The sequence below is a fragment of the Echeneis naucrates genome, chromosome 8, assembly GCF_900963305.1.
Source record: "Echeneis naucrates chromosome 8, fEcheNa1.1, whole genome shotgun sequence".
Lineage (NCBI taxonomy): Eukaryota > Metazoa > Chordata > Actinopteri > Carangiformes > Echeneidae > Echeneis > Echeneis naucrates.
Window position 1 is genome coordinate 733,777 of NC_042518.1, and position 19,610 is coordinate 753,386.

Genomic DNA, 19,610 nt, shown 5'->3' on the forward strand with positions numbered 1-19,610 from the left:
AAGTACCGATGACGTGGCTCGGTGGAGGGGGGCGGGGCTTGCTGAGGCGTTCACTTCCATCTGTTCTATCAGGTCAGTTCATAATCACATTACAGTTTAATTAAGCGTTATCAATTAGTGACATCACGATAATTCACCATTTAGTGAGCAGATTAAATGAACGTGGTGGATTTATGATGAATGTTAATTAATGATAAATGATCATACAGGACATTTTATTGGTTGGAGTAGTTAAAGCTGCAGGTGGAGCAGCTTTAACTACTTTTTAAACAGTGGACAGAAAACTACGTTACCCTCTGACGTCACACCTGCCCCCCCCAGCCCTTACCACTTCCTCTCTCCGTTTCGTCCCGGAGCCTCCAGATCGGATCTATCCCGGTGAGGATGCGGGCAGCGAGGCTCGGTGTGGCCGCGGCTCTGGCTCTGTTTGCCGCAGTGAGCGGCGGCTGTCGGGCGGAGGTGATCGATGACATCCTGGGCAGCTTGTCCCGGGGAGCAGCCTTCCTGGAGAGGCAGCATGAGCACATCAACCTGGACGGGGTGGTCGGTTTCCTCATGCTGCAGGGTAGGTCAACATCTGGTTTGGGACAATTATTTCACTTATATCAATAATCTGAGAAACAGTCGACACGGTTGTAAGACGGAATCAAAAGCTGCATAATAATGATTTCTTTATAGACCTTTGGGTTGCCAGGTTTTTTGACACTCCATCACTCAGTTGCCTTAATCAGAATCATCCAAGCCTGTAAGCAATCATATTTATAATCTTTACTATCATTGCTTATTCCTTTCATTACAATCTGTTGTTTCATCTTTAGTCTGTTTCCAGAACACAGAGACTCTGAGGTCAGAAAAATAACAGTCAGCAAAAACGTGCTTTAGAAAATGTAAACTGATCCGTTTGTGAATTGATCCTGATCCAGATTCTGCAGCTGCTTCCTTCCCTCTCCAATAAAATAGATAAAATAAAACAATTGATCTGACAGTTGTTGAGAAACTTCAGAAAGAAGAAGTCTGGAGGTCACTGAAGGAATTTGGATTCTTCCTCTGGGGAGCAGGAATCTGAGTTGGTTGAAGCTTCGATCAGATGGTCGTTTAGATACTTTAGTCGGTGACCTCGACACCAGTTGTGTGTTTTTAAATGGTGTAGCTGTTTTGTGTCTCAGCTGAACTGAAGGAGGCGATCCGGACGTGGCCTCACACCGACCCGGTCAGCTGGGCTCAGAGAACCTCCGCCGTCGCTCTGGTCAGACGCCTCGACCAGAGTTTCGACAAAGCAACCAACGCCCTGCAGCAGAATGACCCCAACTATTACAGAGGTGAGACTTCATGAGTCCACCAAGAAGAAATGGAAACCCCACCAGGTCTGTTTCCGATTCTTTCATCCTCCCACTGGTCTGTTTGTTTAGAGTTTGAGCCGCTGCTGTCCTGGACTTTCTGGTTGATTCCTCAGAAGTGGAGCTCCACAGACCCCAGTCTGGTCTACCCCTCCACCATGACCACGGAGTGCTACAACGAGCAGCTCAGTGACAAGTGTCTGACCCTGCTGCTGGGAACCTGGTACAAACACACAACAACACACAAATTGTCTGTAGGCCATCTTTGTTTTTTGAAACCAGAAGAAACCATATTTGGAGCAGAGGGTGGAGCTGAACTATTCATCAAACACTTCAAGGGAGAGGTAGGGACATTTTCCCATAGACTTCAATATAATCTGACCTTTAACAACCAGAGGATTCACCTCCTGATGGTCATTAGAGAGAACGAAGGTTTAAGGCTCTACAATGTTGACTTCAGTCCAGGTCCAGGTCTCAACGTGTTATCTATTATATGAAACACTTTTACTGAAGAGCTGCTGTTTTTTAGGAAGATGAACGGGACGCCCTGCATCGTCACCAAGCCGTGTCGGGACACCATGACCCGGTTTGGCTGTCCACACTACTCTCTTTCCCACCAGCTGCTCTACTTCATGATCGGGAAAATGGTGAGATGTGCAGAAATTCACCTGAAATGATGCCGCCCCCCTCCGGGTCAGACTGACTGGCTGAGTTTCCCTCTCAGAAAGGCTGCACCAACCTGCTGAAAGGAGACACACGAGCGTCCAGAGCCAACATGACTGAACAAAACTACCAGAAGATCTTCTGCTCCAACATGATGAAGACCAACCAGGACATTATCAGGGACGGGCTCACCGAGCAGACGGTGGACATCTTCATCGAGAACAGTCAGTGTCCCGAGCTTTAGGCGGCAGCAGCTTTGTTCATGTTTGTTAAACAGTTTTTACACATTCTTCATATAAATAATAGAATTTCCTTCATTTTTGAAATATCAAAGATCTCAATCAACAGAGAAATGCCGTTAATGAGATCAGACCTTTAAAATGAAAGACTGCAGAAGTTGAATTATGGACCTAATGTTTAATCGGCAGGATCACAAACATGTTAAAAACCTGAAGAGGTGCAGACTGAGTTTAGTTCCTCTGCTTTCTGTCGACAGTCCTGATTTGTGGACTGGCGGGTTTCTCTGACTTCTACAAAGCCGATTGGCTGCAGCACATACTGAGGCTGCAGGACGAGGAGGTCGGCTGCTTTGGGCGAGACAGTGAGTGAACAGGAAGTGTCAGATAATGTGAATGTTAACTACTGTGAGGTTTAAAAACGGGTCAACCTGAACCGACGGATGGAAGGATGAGCTAATGGATTTCTTTCCTCAGAGAGCATCATGTCTCAGATCATCGGAGATGAACTTCTGGAGCAGCTGCAGCCTCACAGGAGAGTGAAGAGAAGGGAGAAGATCCTTCCAGGTCAGCTGACTGGCTCATTGATTGATTGATTGGTGTAATATGAATAACCACTGATGAGCATCTCAGATCAATGAGGGAGTTTGAGGCATTTGAACAGAAAGTTTAAGTACAGACTTAAAGCTCTTCCTGTCGTTCATGTTTAATGTTACAGCTGCCCCCCCCCCCCCCCCCCTCTCTCCCACCTCCTTCCTTTGACAGATGGCTGTTCCAGTCACATGACCGCGGTGGCTGTCGGCGCTCTGGGAGGATACCTGAACTATTACCTGGCAGAACAGGACATAACCAAGAGGCCGCTGTCTTGAACGCTGACCCCCCCACCCCTCACCCCTCTGCTCGGGGTGTGTTCGCTCATTGTAGATCATCAGGTAGAGACTGAGCTTCGACACCGTACGTTTCTCCATGAACATGATGAAATGTGTTTCACATTATACTCTGTGATCATAATGAGAAGCTTTTAGTTCTGATGTTCCGACTCCACCTCAGGCCGACATCTTTCCAGAATGCTGACTCATCGTAGATATCCTGACTGATTTAATGTCTGAGGCAGATCCTGTTTCTGTCCAAATCCACGTGGACTCAGTCTCTTCAGCTGCTGTTCGCGACAAACCAGCAGAGTCCAGGAGAATCAGCTCTTTCATCCATCACAGTTTGACATTTCGAGAGTTTCCAGTTTATCACAAACAGATTTTACTGAAGAGAAGCAAGTCATGTTTTTATGACAGACGAGCTGCAGCTGAGTTATAGCAGGAGGGACAGACACAAACTGGGTCATAGTCCAGCTGTCCCGTCCTTCAGAGGCTGAGTCACAGTGGTGAGAATAGAATGTCCCAAATCTTCAGATGTGTCCTTCTTCTCCTGGACCAAATACGGCCCAACATGTCCCAGGGTTCAAAAGTTCTGTGTTAGGAGACAGTTTAGTGCTACACCTTCATACACCACGTCCAATAAAAAAACGCCATCATCATCATCGTCGTCGTCGTCGACGTAGTCATCATTTAAATTTTTTTCATTAAAAATAAGTGATTATAAATCATTCTGATTGAAACTCAATCACAAATGCAATATCTACCACAAGTGCAAGTTTTTAAAGGCTCTTTCTACAAAATGCTGAACAACAACTACATATTGGCCATGAGAAAATAAGGAAACCCATAAAAAAGTTTTTTCTTCTCAAAAAATAATCATCCTTTTATTGTCTTTAAATTATGTTTTTGCTTTCCACAAACGGTGGTTAGTGCTGAATATGAAGCAGCAGATGAGGCTGGAGTGTCGGTAGAATAGAAGCATGAATCATGAATGTATGTAGATGAACTCACATAACGGTTTTATGTTGGTAGATTAAACACAGATAATAAAACAAAGTCTGAAAGTCTGCCCTGTGTCTCCGAACCTTCTCAGGCTCTTTATGATGAGAGGTTGTGATGGTGAATGTTGATGCTGAGTCTTTGTGTTAGTGCTGTGGAACTGAGCTGAGGCCTCCATGAGAAAAACAACACAAACTGATTACATAAGTTCTGTTGGAGCCAAATCTCCCCCAGCTCTACTCAGATTCAGATTGTGTGTGTGAAATGGAAATGGTTTTTACTTCCCAGAGGTGTTTATCTGCTGGTTTGATTTAAAATGTGTGTGTGTGTTACGTTAATTATCCCTTCTTTGGTTGCCGTCAGTGAAGTTTCTGGGACTGGACCTTACACCGGTGATGTCACTTGTTCCAGCCAATGACCTCGTAGAACAGTGCCTTGAGCAGCCGTGCCTCGTAGGTGACGGTGTTCTTGCCGATATGGATGTGGACTTCCTCCAGAGGCTGCTCGATGATGGCTGGAACCTCCTTCCCGTAGACTGGGAACAAGCAGAATTGTTATCAGCAGGAGTCTGATGGTCCACGTCCACCGTCTGAGGATCAGATCATGTTCCGGGTTGTGATGAACTCATCATTCAGTTTTCCCTCAGTTTAAACTGACGTGGTCTGAACTGAGAACTTGAAATGTTTTAGTTAAAGTTCATGAAAACTACTCTCTTCAGTTAGTGTGTGTGAAGCTCTCAGAGCTACCTAGTTCAGGATTCACAAGATACCGAATCAAAGTGTCCAAGTGTAGGATGATATAAACCGTCAAGTGAAATCTGTTGCTCTGCTCAGATCAAACTATGGTGTGTGTGTTTGTGTGTGTGTGTGTGTGCTCACCCTCACAGTGCTCCAAGAACTGAATACACTCTTGTACCACGTCATCCCTCAGCATGACCATGTGTTTGGACATGTTCTCCAGCAGAGAGAGGAAACAACGCTTGGCATAGAACCATGTGTCCGTCCCCAGCTATCAACACACACACACACACAGTTTTAATCTTAAAGCACTAAAAGCCTGAACCTGCACAGTCGTGGTCTGGTGGTCTGCCAGGTGACATCGAATGTGGACCAGGATTCGGACTCCATTCTTCTGTGGCGCTGATTGTTGAGGGGAACTCTCAGGATGACGGCGTGTGTTCTCAGCTGGAGTTGAGTGGACTCAGCTGCAGCCAGAGTCCAGTGTTGTGACTGGACCAGTTCAAAAGGCCTCAAAAAGAGCAGCTCAGACTCAGGTTGATTGACGGGGGACTGATTTTTGCCTTTCAAATGTTACATTTCAACATCATAATGATTTTGGTCTGACATCAGTCAAACAAAGAAGAATAAAAGTAAAACAGTTTTCATTAGAATTCATTCATTCTGAGTCTGTTTGGGGGTAAAAATCAACGTCATGTAAACTGACTGACCTTCTTGTTATACGGCTCCAGACTCTTGATGACACGAGAGATGCCAAAATCATAGTTGCCCTTGGCACAGTACAACGTCCTGAAAGTGACACACAAAGATCTCAGAGCCGAATCTCCAAAACTAAACAACAAGATGACAATATTTTACTTCAGGTCTGGAGTTTTTGATGTTTATGAACTTCAAACAATGTGTTTCATACAATGTGCTGAAATAAAAACTGAAAACAATGAAGATGATGGAAAAAGATTCCAAACAGGAAAACGGACATCTTGAACAATTTTGTAATTCTTAAGGAGTTCATGAGTTGGAACCAAACACAAAAAGGCCGGATCAGGGGAAGTGGAACAGCAGCTTGGACTCACCCGATCACCAGGTTGACGATGCAGAGGTGGAAGACCTTTTTGTCGGGGTCGTCGTAGGAGATCTGCTCCTCCTCTTTCTCGATCTTCCTCATCAGTTCCTCAGCCTGTCCAACCAGGAGGAGATAAGAGAAAACTTCACTGGCCAGTTATCATCTAATGCAGAATGACCTCTTTGTGCTACGTTGTCATACAGACTGACAGCAGGACTGTGTACAGTACCTCTTCGTTCTGGCTGGTCATGATGTAGGACACACACAGATTGGCCAGGACCACGGCACTGACGTTCAGGATCTGCAGCCACACACATTTATCATCATGGCGTTCTTTTTGAGAACATCATTTTGGCTCCTGGAGTTAAAAGGTTGCCTGTTTGCTCCACTGCTGACGACATCAGACTATCTGATTCTGTTCAGCTCTTGAAAACAAAACTTAAAACATATCTCTATGCCAAATCACTCGGGCTGTACCTGCTATGATTCACCACTTTTCAGGACCTCGATGAATCAGTCAAATCAAGTTAATTCAGCCTCTTTCAGGTCATCCTGATGAAATCACTGATTCTCTTCAACTGTTTTTATCTTACAGGACTCGAGTATCCATGACTATCTTCACTGACGATGCCTCACATTACAAAATGGAGCAGCCATGGAGATTTTAGAGGCTACCATGAGGATTGATTTTGAAAATGAAGTAGGGATATATGGTGCTGCCTTATCAGAAGAACATAATGTAACTTGAGCTGTTTCAAATATTTCTAGTATGTTAAAAACAATCTGTCCCATGTTTCCTCAACCAAGTTTACTGTAATTTTGCAGTTGAGAAATTTTCAGGTGCATCACTGCAAACAAACAAACCAAACGAAAAGAAAAACTGCACACAAAAACAGGAACAGCAGGAATGCCTTCAGACAGACATCATGCCAAGATGAGAAGACACGGCAGAGGAAGGAAAACATCTGTATGTCTATTTTACCGAAGGTTTGCACCTGCAGGGACACTCCTGAATTTTACACTGCTCCACCTGGACAGAGTCAGAGTGTCAGTGTTTACTCCTTCCCTCAGCACTGCCGACAGGTGACCCCATGACCCCTCCCTTCCTCCAGCCCCACTTACATTATCGTAGTGCTTCTTGACGATGGGCTCGTAGAAGCCGATCGCCTCCTTGTACTTGTTCTGCATGAAGAGCACGTGCGCCACATTCAGCTTCCAGGTGTCGTCCTCGTTACAAACCTCCACCGATTTACGGAAGATTTTCTCCACCATCTGGAAGTTCTCTAGGTTCCAGTAGATCTTGGCCTGGGCCATCAGGACCACAATGTACCTGCAAGACAGATGGGAAGAGAGAGGAGGAGGAAATGATCCGGATTTAATCTGGAGGAACAGCTGATTCCCAGCTGACACTGGATGGATTCATCCTGATTGTCATCACACTGTCCCACTCAATTATTATTATTATTTCTAAAAAGTATATATTCTATGCAGAAATGTATGTGTGATATCTACAAATATACACATTAAATTTAAATTTTTATATCCAAGCCGTGTGTGTGTGTTTGTGTGGGTATCTCTCACTTCTCCTGCATCAGGTCATAGTCCTGCAAAGCTTTCTTCTGTGCTTCGTCGTCTCGAGCCAGCCTGGCTTCCTGAACCTGGGAGACAAAGGATACATCTATACATCAACTCTGGCTTTATTTTTGGCAGAGTAATTACAACACAGTAAGAGTGCTAATAAGTGTCAGTGATTCCTTCAGCTACTATGAATCAGAACTGAAGAGGAGTAAGGAGGTGAAAAACCTGCTTGGCCAGCTTTCGCAGCTGCTCGGTCAGTTTTCCGTTCATGTCATCAAATTTCCTAAAGGCCTGCAAAGAAACTTGATTTTATTTATTGATAAAACACAACTAAGTGTACAGATTCTCGAGTTAAAGCTCCACTGAGCAGGATTTTTCTGTAAATACACTAGGCAACACTTTTCCCTTTGAAACGTTGATTAAAAGTACCTCCTCTGGTGCCGTCTGGCAGGTCAACAGGGCGTCAAGAAACTCATACATGTACTGGAAAAGGAGAAAACTCATCATATGGATTCAGTAAATCTTATTGTGGAGTTTATGCAGCGTGAACCAGGAGCCCATGTGGTTTTTGAGGAAACACTCTAACGTACCGGAGACAGGAACTTGTAGGTGAGATGGGCGTTTTCTGCCAGAACGTCAGCTGCCAGGTCAAAGTACTGATGGAGACAGAGTGAGATATTAATACTATTTTAATGACAGACCCGCAGCTCCAGCTCTCTCCACTGAGAATAACACCTTGCGTCCTTCTTTCTCGGTCCAGACCCTGCTGATCTGCACCGATGAAAACTGCCGACACCATCTCTCATGAGGGGAAGAGCTCAACAGGAACAGCTGTCGTGAAGACGAGAACTATCTCCGACTGCTTTGGGACTGGAGCCCATTGGGGTTCGAGCCGGCCCCTGCTGCTCACCTCGTGTTTGCAGTAGAGCAGCAGCAGGTTTCCAAAGGTGACGGGGGGGAAGGAGGGCTGCTGCAGCAGGAAGGCCAACTTCTCAAAACCTTCTGACGGCTTCGTGTCCATGTTCACCAGAGCCTGGTTGTGGAGCGTCACTGGGTCCAGCTCCTGACAGAACACAGCAGTAAATGAGAGTACTGTGGATGAACACTGTGAGAACACACACAAGAATCACTTCCATTTAATGTAAACCAGCTCTGGAACAACAGAGGGTTATCTGGAAAATAAGGTCACATTTAATGAATTGAAAAACACCAAGGGATAAAAAAAAAAACAAAACAGAAAAAGTTTGATAGTATTTGCTATTTTTCCATTTTGACACTGACATCAAACCTTCACTAGGGGGTGCTACACGTCCACATGGATGTTAAAACAGAATCATGACTCAGTGGCGGTGACACAATGGATCAAGGACAGAGCCCCATCTGTACATTAATTTTAATGAGGCAGTTTAAAGACAATGAAATGATCATCACTGCCTCCCTGTAAGCCTTCACATCCACATTTCTGTTTTAATTTTCTTTTATCTCTCTTAACTCCAGGCTGTTAGTGAGGCATGTCCAAGCAGTTCCCTCAGATTACAGCAGAATGATCACACACACACGGTGATGGTGTTACCTCCTCTGATCTGGGGGGCATGTCTGTCAGAGCCTCCTGAGCTCCTTTCACTGCAGGATTCCACAGGAGAAGAAAACAGAGAAAAAAGCAGTTGGTTTAAATCTCAATAAGACTCTTCACACACTTTTCTCTATGAAGCAGCTCAGATGAAACAGATACACGAAGCAGTGTTGTTTTACTGCCTTGTTTACTGCAAAATTTTTCTTTGACTCAGAGAAGCATTCTTCAAACATGCTTCATACTGGTGTTAAAAAAACCGATGAAACTAAGATATTTTACAAACGCACAAACAGGCAAAACCATTTCATCCCTGAGCACTTAAAAAGGTGAGGATCACAGAGGTGGTCAACTGTCTTAAGAGAGTCAAGGCCTAATAATGAAAAAGTATAACTGAAGTTTGCACTTGAACTTTAAATGGGATAGGACTTCGATTTTGACATAGAACTTAACCACAAACTTTATTTTCAACTTTTACCACTTATGTGATCATTTGGGGACATTATGTGGTAAAACTTTGACACTCTGCCACTGAGCACAAAAAGATATTTTACTGTATAAGGCCTGGAGCTTTCAGAGTGACTCTGCCTTTAATAGACGGGAACACTCAGTTGGGAAATGAGGAGTGAAAGAGTAATTGAACAAGGGATTTTATAGCTAAGTCCCTAACAGGACGGCTGACTCTTCAGCTTCTTCGTCTTATGAATATGAATTTGAAAACATGAGTTTATCCCTACACTTCAGGTCTAGATCTTGAGCGTCTTGTAGCTGTGTGTCCTTTTAGAGAGCAGATGCTTGATATTGACTTCAGACATGCTCCCTTCTGCTCTCTATCCTCAGATCACTATTCTTGAAGCTTTGTTCTAATAATGTGAGAGAGGCTGGAGGGAAGGAAGGAGGAGGTATTCTGCTTTTGAAGATCCAAGAAGGCTTTAAAGGGTTAAAGGGTCTTTTCCAGGTGATTTCATCTGGTTCTAAGTGTCGTTGTGACTAAAATTTCAAACTCCTTAGTTCTGTGAAATGACCCAGAATTTATCTCAGAAATTATCTCAGATAAACACAAATGACCAACGTTGCTGTGACGTCTGACAGGGCTACACAAACTTTACCGGTGATTTGAGAGCTACTGGATTGCGATGTGTCATAGTGAAGGATAATTCCAAAATGTTTTTTAAATAATTGGCGGTTACTTCTGAAAGTCCAGCTCTCTGCCTCCTCCTCATCTCTTCCTGCTGCACCATGTTCACAGGCATTGCCTGGGGTCTTACCATTCTTCAGCTGGTATTCAATTGCGGCCTTGAGGTTGAAGGCTTCAATCAGAGCTGTCTGATGCAACACCAGAGTGTTGCCCACAGAGTGGACGTCAATGCCTTCAGTTGTCAACCCCACACTCAGCTCTAAAGCACAGAAACACCACACAGAAAAGCTTACTCTCAGATAATCAAATGATGCATCTCGGTCCGGACATTTTCACTGTTTTTCACCTGGATGTTCTCTGATGCCTCGTTCAATGATCTCTCCGATGTATTTGAGTGCCTGAGCGTAATTCTTCATGCTGTAGTAAGACAGCGCAATGTTGTAGGACAGTGCTGAGGGAGAGGAGGAGCAGACATCCCAGTCAATGACTTTCTCTCAATCTCAATGTGATAAGCTTCAAAATTGCACCGTACACCAATCAGCCATAACATCATGATCGCCGACCTAAACAGCCCTGACCTGTCAAGTCATGGACTCCTCTAGAATTCTGCACGTGTGATGACAGTCTCTGTATCAGATTGTGAGAGAGGACTGTAATTGGGAGTTTTATTTCAGATGAAAAAAGGCTTTGATCACCTCTTTAAATTAGGTTGCACTCTTTCCATCTCACTCCTTCACAATAAAGAAAGCAGAAAATTGACTCTTACCTCCAGCTGTGTTTCTGCTGTATGTAAAGATTACAGCACAACATTAACCAACTGTGTGTTCCTGTGTGTGTCTGTGAAAAACTACCTGGCACATATCCCAGCACTTGCATGGCAGTCATAAATTTCTTGCAGGCCTCCTCATATTTTCCATCCTGGTAAAGCAAGCAGCCCATGTTGTAGATGTAGTCTGGGTCGTCCTGGGGCAGCTGCTCCAACAGAGACTGAGCACGCACGCACACACACACACACACACACACACACACACACACACACAAAATTGCATTAAGCAGAAAATGAATGTGTTTGGCTGCAGATAGTAAACTGTCTCCATATTGAAGAGAAACGGCAATTTGTGTGTGTAAACAGATGATGTGTGAGAAATTCTTCACCTTGGCAGCAGAATAATCTTCCTCACAATATTTGATGCAGGCTTGCAGCTTGACCATCTGTACCAGAGAGAGAGAGAGAGTTAAAATGAATGATGAAATTGAGAAATGATGTGTTGAGCCAAGTGTTAATTTGGTTTGGGGGTAAAAAATTAGGCACAAATGTCCGAGTTTGATCCAAACTGTCATTCATCATTGATTTCAATGATCTGGAACATGTTCGTTTTCACAACAAACCAGCTTTCTGTGTAAAGTACGTATTCTATTGAATAAACGAATCCAGTAATGAAAGGTGTGTAAGAGATGGCAGGAACAATGCAAAGATTTTAATGTGAAAAAGGCCGAGTTTGGGATTTTAAAAACCTGAAGCAGAAAGAAAAAGGTCCCATAAACAATAAAGTGAGCTTAAGTGGAGATGCTGAAAGATCAGGGTGTTGTGTGTATGCCCTGGATCAGCCATGAGATTATGACCATATGCTAATGTTGTGAAGCACCAGTCCTGACCCTGGAGACCTGGACTAGACCTCTGGAGGTGAGCCGTGGTATCTGTACCAAGACGTTACACCAAATCCTGCAGTGTTGGAGACGCTCTAACTCCGTCATCCATCCATCACAGTTTGGTCATCCTAAAAGTCACTCATAGTTTTATGGCTGCTCATCTGTGTGTATGGGCGTGCTGTACCTTGGTGTGACTGTTCGGGTTGTCCAGAACAAAGGAAGCCTTGGTGGCGTCAGGATAAGCACCAGCTTTGTAAAGGGACTGGGCATAGTAGACCTTGTACTCCTCCACCTCTGGGTGTAGCTGTGTGAGCTGCTCGTAGCACTCTGCAGCGTTGGTGAAGTCCTGGACGTGATAGTAGCAGAAGCCCAGCAGAGACAGTGCTGCCCTGGACTGGGACATAAAACAAAGAGTGTGTCACACTGACTGCTGCGTGGATTATTAAAACACCAACCTCAGCCAGTCACACAACAGCAATAAAACATTAACAAAGATGTCTGCAGTTACCACAAATCTAAATGTTAAACTGAGAAAATCCTGTCTGAACTTGATATGAATTTAAATGGAAGTACAAATGTAAATCAGTGCATACATTTTTTTCTTAGCATTTATTTTGACAGTTATTTTCCTGATTCTCCTCCCCAAAAATCATATTAACAGACATAATTTAATGAAACTAATAATTCACAATGAACATTACTGGATCATAATAATTGTCTGTCAATTCAGCATCCAGCTGTAGTTGGTATAAATTGTGATTAGTATTTAAGACAGTTCAGTGACACTGAAGGCCCCTCAGACATCTCTCTGTTGGCTCTCTGTTCAGGATATTTATATTTTTTATGAAGACAGATGAGCAGGATCCTTTCTTACCTTTGTGTGTTTCTGAAGCTGACTGTTGAGGATGTGGATGGCCTCCACATACTGCCCATCTTTAATCTACAATCACAGGAGAATGAGCTGAGAAGGTCCAGGGCAGGTTTCTCACACTATTAGCACTGTTATTATGGGATTGAGATGAAGCTACGACCTAAAACTGCTCAACCTTTCCTGATGAATTCAACTCGCTGTCTGATTCACCAGATTCACTGTCTGTTGCCGCAGAAACATATAACAACAGTTCAGATATGATCGGATAACATTGGTGCTTGTCATGTTTAACTTGTGCTGAATGTAGCAGCAGGTAAATTTAGTGAGAGGACAACTGTTATCTGTCGTCTGTGTCGATTTGAACAAGCAAGAAACGAAAAAATGAAGGATTTCTGAACGGAGTTTCGGTTACCGTCATCCGTTGTTGAGTTCTGAGCTAAGTCGGCTAACCTTAGCAAAAAAGCATAACTCTCACCAGTTTGTAAATAGTTGCTGTGTATTCTCCGTCTTTTATAGCTGTCATGGCTTCAAACGAGCAGCGTTAACGACCAGAAATTACCAGAAACTTTGCATATTCCCATATTCTTACACCTAGCATTTGGCTAGCTCCTGTTTAGCGGACCGACGCTCTGTAACTTAGCAACGGAGCACACCGGAAGTTGGAAATTTGACGGGCGTTCGTAACAGCCAATCAAAAGCGGGAACAGACTTTCACTTTTTGTTTGACCTTTATTTAAAATTTGACTCTAAACAAACAAACAAATATGAACTGCTCCTTCTTCTCTTTGCATTAACAGAAAAAATGCTGTCTTTGTATTAGATATTTATCACAGTATTATTAAATTTCTGCAGATTTTATTTATTTATTATAATTTTATTTCCTAATAAAAGGCTAAAAGGCTTCAGCCAAGAGAGCACGTGATTGGTTGTTTCCTCAGTCTGGATTAAATCAAATATCATTATTTTAATTTCACATAACTTCAGAGAAAAGGAGACTCTGACGTAAAAACTACGTGTGACATCAGTTAGTTCCTGGTATCTCCAGGAGGTGACCTGACAGAAATCAGTTCTGAAAAATGTTTTACTCCTTTGAAATAGTTCACTTAGTAGTGTAGTTTTATGAAATAAGCTCAGTTGTTCAAATGATTATAAAACAGTCTTTATGTATCTGTTTCATTCAGAATCCAGAACAGAAGCACAGATTGGTAAAATCTAACCTGTGATCTCATATTTGAAGGATCCAGGATGTGACTTCATCCAAAGGTCAGGAAAGAAGAACACACACAAGCAGTGGTCAAAGCAGCCTCAAACCTCAACCACGCTGTGCTGACCACAGGGCCTCCATAATGATGGGGAGGAAAGAGTCGATGCTGTGCATGTGAAGGTTTGAAAACCAGTGTGAGTTTTTCAGTGTATTTGCATGTGCATGCATGTTTTTATACAGCAGGGGCGTGTGTGTTTTCTCCTTCACTCTGTCAGGATTTCTTCAGTTTTGCATACCTGTCTCGAACTTCATTTGGGATTGTTGGGAAGCTTTGCAGTAGAGGAGCTGCAGAACATCAGGTCCAAACTGTTGTGGTACAGGTATGTGCTTAGAACAGGATTTATTTCACTATTGATTATACTGATGAAAGACTTTCAATTTCCTTACAGCTTTAAATTGTTGAGAAAAGTTATAAAAGGAGTGTTTATGATTTTTCTTAATTTTTCCAAAATGTTCCAAACAGGAACATTTTAGAAATTCTCATAGAAGAGAATAATACATTTTTTTGCCCTTGTTTTAAGTGAAATATCTCCAGATTCACGCTGCCAACAGGAATCACCCCTTAAAGATTAGAAGAAACTGGCTCTTTATTAGTATCTGTTGTTTAAAATGAGCCAAATTTCTGTCACCTTTGGCAAATTGAGCATAGTTAGAGGTGATGAGATTTTGGTCCATTTGAAAAAAAAAAAGGGAAAGATTTACCTGCAGAGAAAACCTTTAGTGAAGGGTGAGGCAGCGACACGTGTGAAACCTGATTGTGGTTGCTTATGTATGCATTTTGTGAGGCGTTGATTGCATGTGGATACCTGCAGGATCAGCTGCTGGTGTTTGTTCAAAGCTTACCAAGTTCTTGGGAGATGGTTAATTTTGCATTAAGCAGTCTATTCATAAACACGAAAAACCTCCACATGTCCACAACTATTAGCTGAAAATTAGATGACGATGTGATATACAGTTATAATTTTAATTATATAACTTCTTGATTTACTCGTTTAGCATATGATCATCTTTACAACATCAGGAGCAGATGTGAGCTGATTTCTGTTTAGAGGAAGGAGCCGTCACACATCCAGGCAAACCAAAAGTATTTAAATCTGCAACTAAGTGATAAAAGAGATAAATGGAATCTGTTTATTGATTTCAACAAGCTGTAAAAACAACTCTATACGTTATCACTGAAAAACATGTTTACAGCTACCACCAAGTATCAACCCTGCATGACTAAAATATGAGCTCCATCACAGTTTTCTTCTTTTAATCTAGCAACAGTGGGTTTGGTCTTTGTCCTGTTGCCTTCTTCTCACTGTCACTTTCATTTCTTTGAACCATCATTTCCCTGTTGGAGCTGCCCAGCAGGTCAACACATGTCTGAGATGACCGACTGTATAGTCTACTACAGTTTTTGTGTATTATTGCAGGTGTGTGTCAGTAGAACAAACATGAAGTTGCTGGGGTAGTTGGTCCTGCATGTCTCTGCAGCTCTCCTCCCAGTTTTCTGTGTGGCTCTGTCGGCTCAGTTTTGTGCATCAGGCTCTGACTGGCGCTTGGACTCGTTCCTTAATGTGAGCCGACTGCGGGAGCTGAGAGTTTAGCCCTGGGGCGTCTTTCTCTCCTCCATCCCTGACACGCCTGGGAGACTTAGAAGTTTGCACTCTGAAAAGTTAGATTTCCTTTTTCTCTGCTATATTAGGATTGATGGCCACGGCAGCAGCAAAGCCAAACAAGGTCTTACACACTCTGAGGAGGAGAGTAATCCAGCAGCATGCTGCCTCTGGCTGCACTGAATAATAATTTTACACTAAAATAGAGAGTAGCATAAGGGACTCAGAGGAGATCATGTACTTCAGAGGGGACAATGTCTAAGACGTCAGGAAGAATGATCAGAGAAGCTGAGGATTAATAAAATGCACTGACTCAGACAACTCTGTGACTTACAGGTGTAATTGAACAGATTCGCTCTCTGCTTTATCTCCAACCTCTATTATAATAAATATTATTGAAATCAACTGATCTGTTTTATTTTACTGACAGAAAAAAATCAATCATTTGAATAATTATTGAGCCAGATTAAGGCTTTTCTGTTGTTTCAGCTCTTTTCATCTCAGAAAGTTCCTCTCATGTGTTTGGATCGTTCTACAGCTGATCTGAAGGTTCTACCTTTGTCTGATCCGGAGTTCTGCTCATTAATGATGAGAAATCAGCTCTTTATTCTGTCACACAGTAAACTCAGAAACATACAGGACTGATCCAGTGACACTCTGATTGGCTGTGACATCACCCGCCGGAGCCAATAGGAGCGTCCGATGGAGAGACATGACTCTGGAGCCCTGAGTCTGAGAAAGAAGCTAAAAGGTCGACACCATCTTTCTTATTTAAAAGTAAATATTGACACTAATGTTCTTTCAGGTGCTGGTCTGGATCATGGCCTCCAAACTGAGTGTGCTGCTGCTGTTGCTGGCTGTTGCCATGGTAACAGTGATGGCCCAGAGGCGGCGCCCTGCATCGACGAACACCGAGTGGAACTACAGGGATGGCTGTGAGCACCCAGATTACTCTCTGTTTACTCCGGGTCAAGGGTCAATTCAGGGCTCATCTAGGTGATGTCACAGCTGGAGGTGAAAGTTCAGGCCTCGCTGCTCAGAGCCAACCAGTGACTGACAAGTCTTCATTTGTTTTTTTTTAAGGTGTCTCTTAAGGTGGAAACGTAAAAAGCAGAATGTTTGTGATTGTGACTGAGCGTTCAGACTGAGGGGGCTTCGTGGTGCCTTCAAAGGCTTGCTGCCATAACTGTAAATGTTTTCTGTCCGCTGCAGCTGAGAAGGTGAACATGCGTGGTGTGGCGAACCTGACTCAGGTTCTGGACAACTGGAGGTTCGACATCGTGAACCAGATGAAAGGACTCCTTCAGAACGACCACCAGTCTCTGCTGCCTGACTACGCCAGGTATGTACGGGAGGAAGGAGAGGACAAAACAGTGTCAGGCTCCTTTCAGACAGACAGGATTCAGAACATCCTCTCCACCATTCCATTAAAACAAATGGTGGAAATGAGTGAATTATTGTCTTTAGATATAATGAAAGTTTAAGGCTCTCACATTAGAGACGCTCTGTGACTTTAACATGATAGATTCAGTATTTCAGTTACTATCAGACTGAATCTGCAGGTTTTCTTTGGTCCTCTAGTGGACAACATGAAGCAGAAGAACGTGAAGAAAAGGCTGAGTTTAGTACAAATCATCTCAAAGCTCTATAAGCATCTCCACAGATGACTGAGTGGACTGTATCCGTGTCCTGTGTGTTTTGAAAGAGCTGAATATTCCACATGAATGAAATTAAACTGTCTGGAAGCTGAGAGTCACCACAGGAATTCGGTTTAAGCTGCATGCCCAAAAATAAAAGCAAGAGTTCGATGGCTCATTAGAACCTGCAGCTGAAACTGCAATTTAAGAGTCAAAAAAGGAGCAAGCTGCTGCGCCGCATTTTCCACAAGGACGTCTGCTGTTTCCTGCCCTCTGCCACAGACATCATAATAGTCCAGTAGCTGAATAAACAGTGTTTAAACTTCTCTCACTCATTCCTCTTCACACATCATTTTATATTCTGTATTGGTGACTTTTACATTTTTGTACCGAAGATGCAGGTAACATAAAATTTTAGAACTGATCCTCTTTCATCTATGAACACCAGAACTGTGTCTGAGTCCGCTCTCAGAATCTAAAGGGTTTGTTTATCCGGCTCTGCCAAACTGAACTGAAACTGATCTTTAAAACAGCAGAGAGCCGGAAAACATCCAAAACCAAAATTACACCACCAGTGAGGTCTGCAGTCCCGGAGAATAAAAAGTAAATCAAAACTTTTAAGGTCCACAGGGTGTGAAGGTAGACCTCGATGTGGACTTTCTGCTGTAGCTGATCAGAGCTCTGAGAGGATTTTTCAGTAATATTCAGTATTTTATCTGAAGAGAAACAGTGACTGAGTCCCGTTACAATCCTCTCTGTCTCCGTGTCCAGGATCCAGCCATTATCCGAAGCTCTGGACGACCTCTACAAAGAGTTCAACGCCCTCAAAGCTCACCTGGGCGACCTGACTGAGAAGTTTGCTGCCATAGAAACATTCATTGACGAGGTCAAGGCCAGCCGCGCCAACGGTAACGCCAACGCCAGCGCTGGCTCGGCTCAACCTCAGCCTGCCGTGCCCAGACAGAGTGTGAGGAGGGTGATGAAGAAGAAGGCCACCGCTTCCTCCTAACCAGCCGATGACCACTTCGACTCTCACGTCTGTGTCTTCTCCATTTATTCATTATGACCTTCGTACATAAAATGTAAATCTCTGAGCTCCGGGCCGGTCGACTCCTCAAGGCCTTTTCTTATTGGCTCTAAATCACAACAGGAATCAGTGAACTGTGTGTGCACATTGTGTTTATCAACACTTTGATAAATCATTAAATTGATAGTCGTCCTTGAAATGAGACACATGTTGTGTCAGACCACCCCTCCTTCTCTAAAAGCCTCCAGAAGAATCATTTGTTTCCACTATAAACAAGCAATTATCAAACATCTGATATTAAATTGGAGTCTAATTAGTCCCAGTTTTAGATCTTTGGTTTCTGCTGAGCAGTTAACGGAGATGTCACATCTGCTCAGCCTGTTAAGAGTCTCTGATGATTCATGAAAACTGTGTTTAGTGAGAGTAGCTCAGAAAACAAGACGAACTAAAAACACTCACTGAATTTGTTTGTATCTGATCCGACATGAGGCGACCTGCCCACAGCAATTCCTTTTTGTTGCTGTCCTTCTTCGGTTTGGGTTTGAGCTTTTTTTCCATCTAAACTCTCATTAAATTCTCTTCTTGCATCGTTCTTCCTCTCAGTGATTGCTTTATTCAATTAGTGAAGGCACAAAACTGCATCACATGTTTTGGTCCAAATTGTATGAAAGAAACAATGAAAGGACTGAAGGACCTGCTGAGGTCTGTGGATGGTGATCTGCACAACAACCTGATGTTGACTGCGATGCCTCCATTTTATCAATGAATTTGAAAATATAATAATTAGGTGAGAACAACTGTGATAAATGAAAACCTTCCTGAACCTGAAAACTTTTCAGTAAATTTCCAGAGTTGACATTTTTTAAGCTTTTTTTTTTACTGATGTTTTTATTGGAGACCTGAGAAAACAGGAAATAGAAGATAGAAAAGCCTCACAGGCTGACAAAAGCTGTGACGCTCTTCAAGTGGCATTGCCTCTAACAACATGGGAACACTGTCCAGATGTCATTGAACGCACCACCAGTCACTGTTAGCTCCATCCATGCCTGTCCAATGGCAGCAGATCATTTCTGACAGACACTGTGACCGATGAAGTGACGAGGGGAAACAGATGAGGACCAGAAAGATCTCAGTGAACAAAAGTTCTAAATCATTTGCAGAAGCAGTTCAGGGTTCATTGAACGTCTCCAAACTTTTACATCCCAATGACTTTTGATTCAACAAGTCAGTGCTTGAAATCTGTGCTTATTGAAGCCTAAAAGCTGCAAAAGCTTCAGATCTGTGGCTGTGAAATACAATTAGTCACTATTGGCAACAAGAACAACAACAAAATAACTCTAATGGACGGGAGTCTCTGAGCTGTGACC

At 43.1% G+C, this 19,610-nt stretch overlaps 2 protein-coding genes across 3 annotated transcripts; one reads left to right on the forward strand and one right to left on the reverse strand.

Annotated features, from left to right (window-relative positions):
* The first annotated feature begins 311 nt into the window (after nt 1–311).
* On the forward strand, nt 312–4,178 carry LOC115046967 (UPF0764 protein C16orf89 homolog). Of its 2 annotated transcripts, none has more exons than XM_029507545.1 (8): nt 312–565; nt 1,167–1,319; nt 1,410–1,560; nt 1,867–1,984; nt 2,062–2,224; nt 2,497–2,605; nt 2,718–2,803; nt 3,002–4,178. In XM_029507545.1, exons 1-8 carry the CDS (start codon nt 385–387, stop codon nt 3,103–3,105), a joined length of 1,065 nt encoding a protein of 354 aa, XP_029363405.1. In that variant the 5' UTR covers nt 312–384; the 3' UTR covers nt 3,106–4,178. The 2 variants fall into 2 exon arrangements, with proteins under 2 accessions (XP_029363405.1, XP_029363403.1); XM_029507543.1 differs by having other exon boundaries at nt 2,497–2,601; nt 2,714–2,803.
* Nucleotides 3,114–13,337, reverse strand: LOC115046961 (tetratricopeptide repeat protein 30A-like). Its single transcript, XM_029507537.1, has 19 exons — nt 13,190–13,337; nt 12,718–12,783; nt 12,028–12,237; nt 11,349–11,405; nt 11,045–11,180; nt 10,540–10,644; nt 10,324–10,452; nt 9,059–9,108; nt 8,396–8,548; nt 8,076–8,141; nt 7,915–7,968; nt 7,711–7,776; nt 7,489–7,565; nt 7,030–7,237; nt 6,137–6,208; nt 5,918–6,021; nt 5,555–5,633; nt 4,986–5,115; nt 3,114–4,642 (listed from the first exon to the last, which is right to left on the reverse strand). Exons 1-19 carry the CDS (start codon nt 13,235–13,237, stop codon nt 4,506–4,508), a joined length of 1,947 nt encoding a protein of 648 aa, XP_029363397.1. The 5' UTR covers nt 13,238–13,337; the 3' UTR covers nt 3,114–4,505.
* Nucleotides 13,338–19,610: the final 6,273 nt, after the last annotated feature.

Coding starts and splice junctions, on each gene's coding strand:
- LOC115046967 (XM_029507545.1), top strand. CDS start 385: ATGCGGGCAGCGAGGCTCGGTGTGGCCGCGGCTCTGGCTCTGTTTGCC. Junction 566..1,166: donor CGGTTTCCTCATGCTGCAGG/GTAGGTCAACAT, acceptor TTTGTGTCTCAG/CTGAACTGAAGGAGGCGATC. Junction 1,561..1,866: donor ACCCTGCTGCTGGGAACCTG/GTACAAACACAC, acceptor GCTGTTTTTTAG/GAAGATGAACGGGACGCCCT.
- LOC115046961 (XM_029507537.1), bottom strand. CDS start 13,237: ATGACAGCTATAAAAGACGGAGAATACACAGCAACTATTTACAAACTG. Junction 12,238..12,717: donor AGCTTCAGAAACACACAAAG/GTAAGAAAGGAT, acceptor TTTATGTCCCAG/TCCAGGGCAGCACTGTCTCT. Junction 8,142..8,395: donor TGCTCTACTGCAAACACGAG/GTGAGCAGCAGG, acceptor TGTCTCCATCAG/TACTTTGACCTGGCAGCTGA.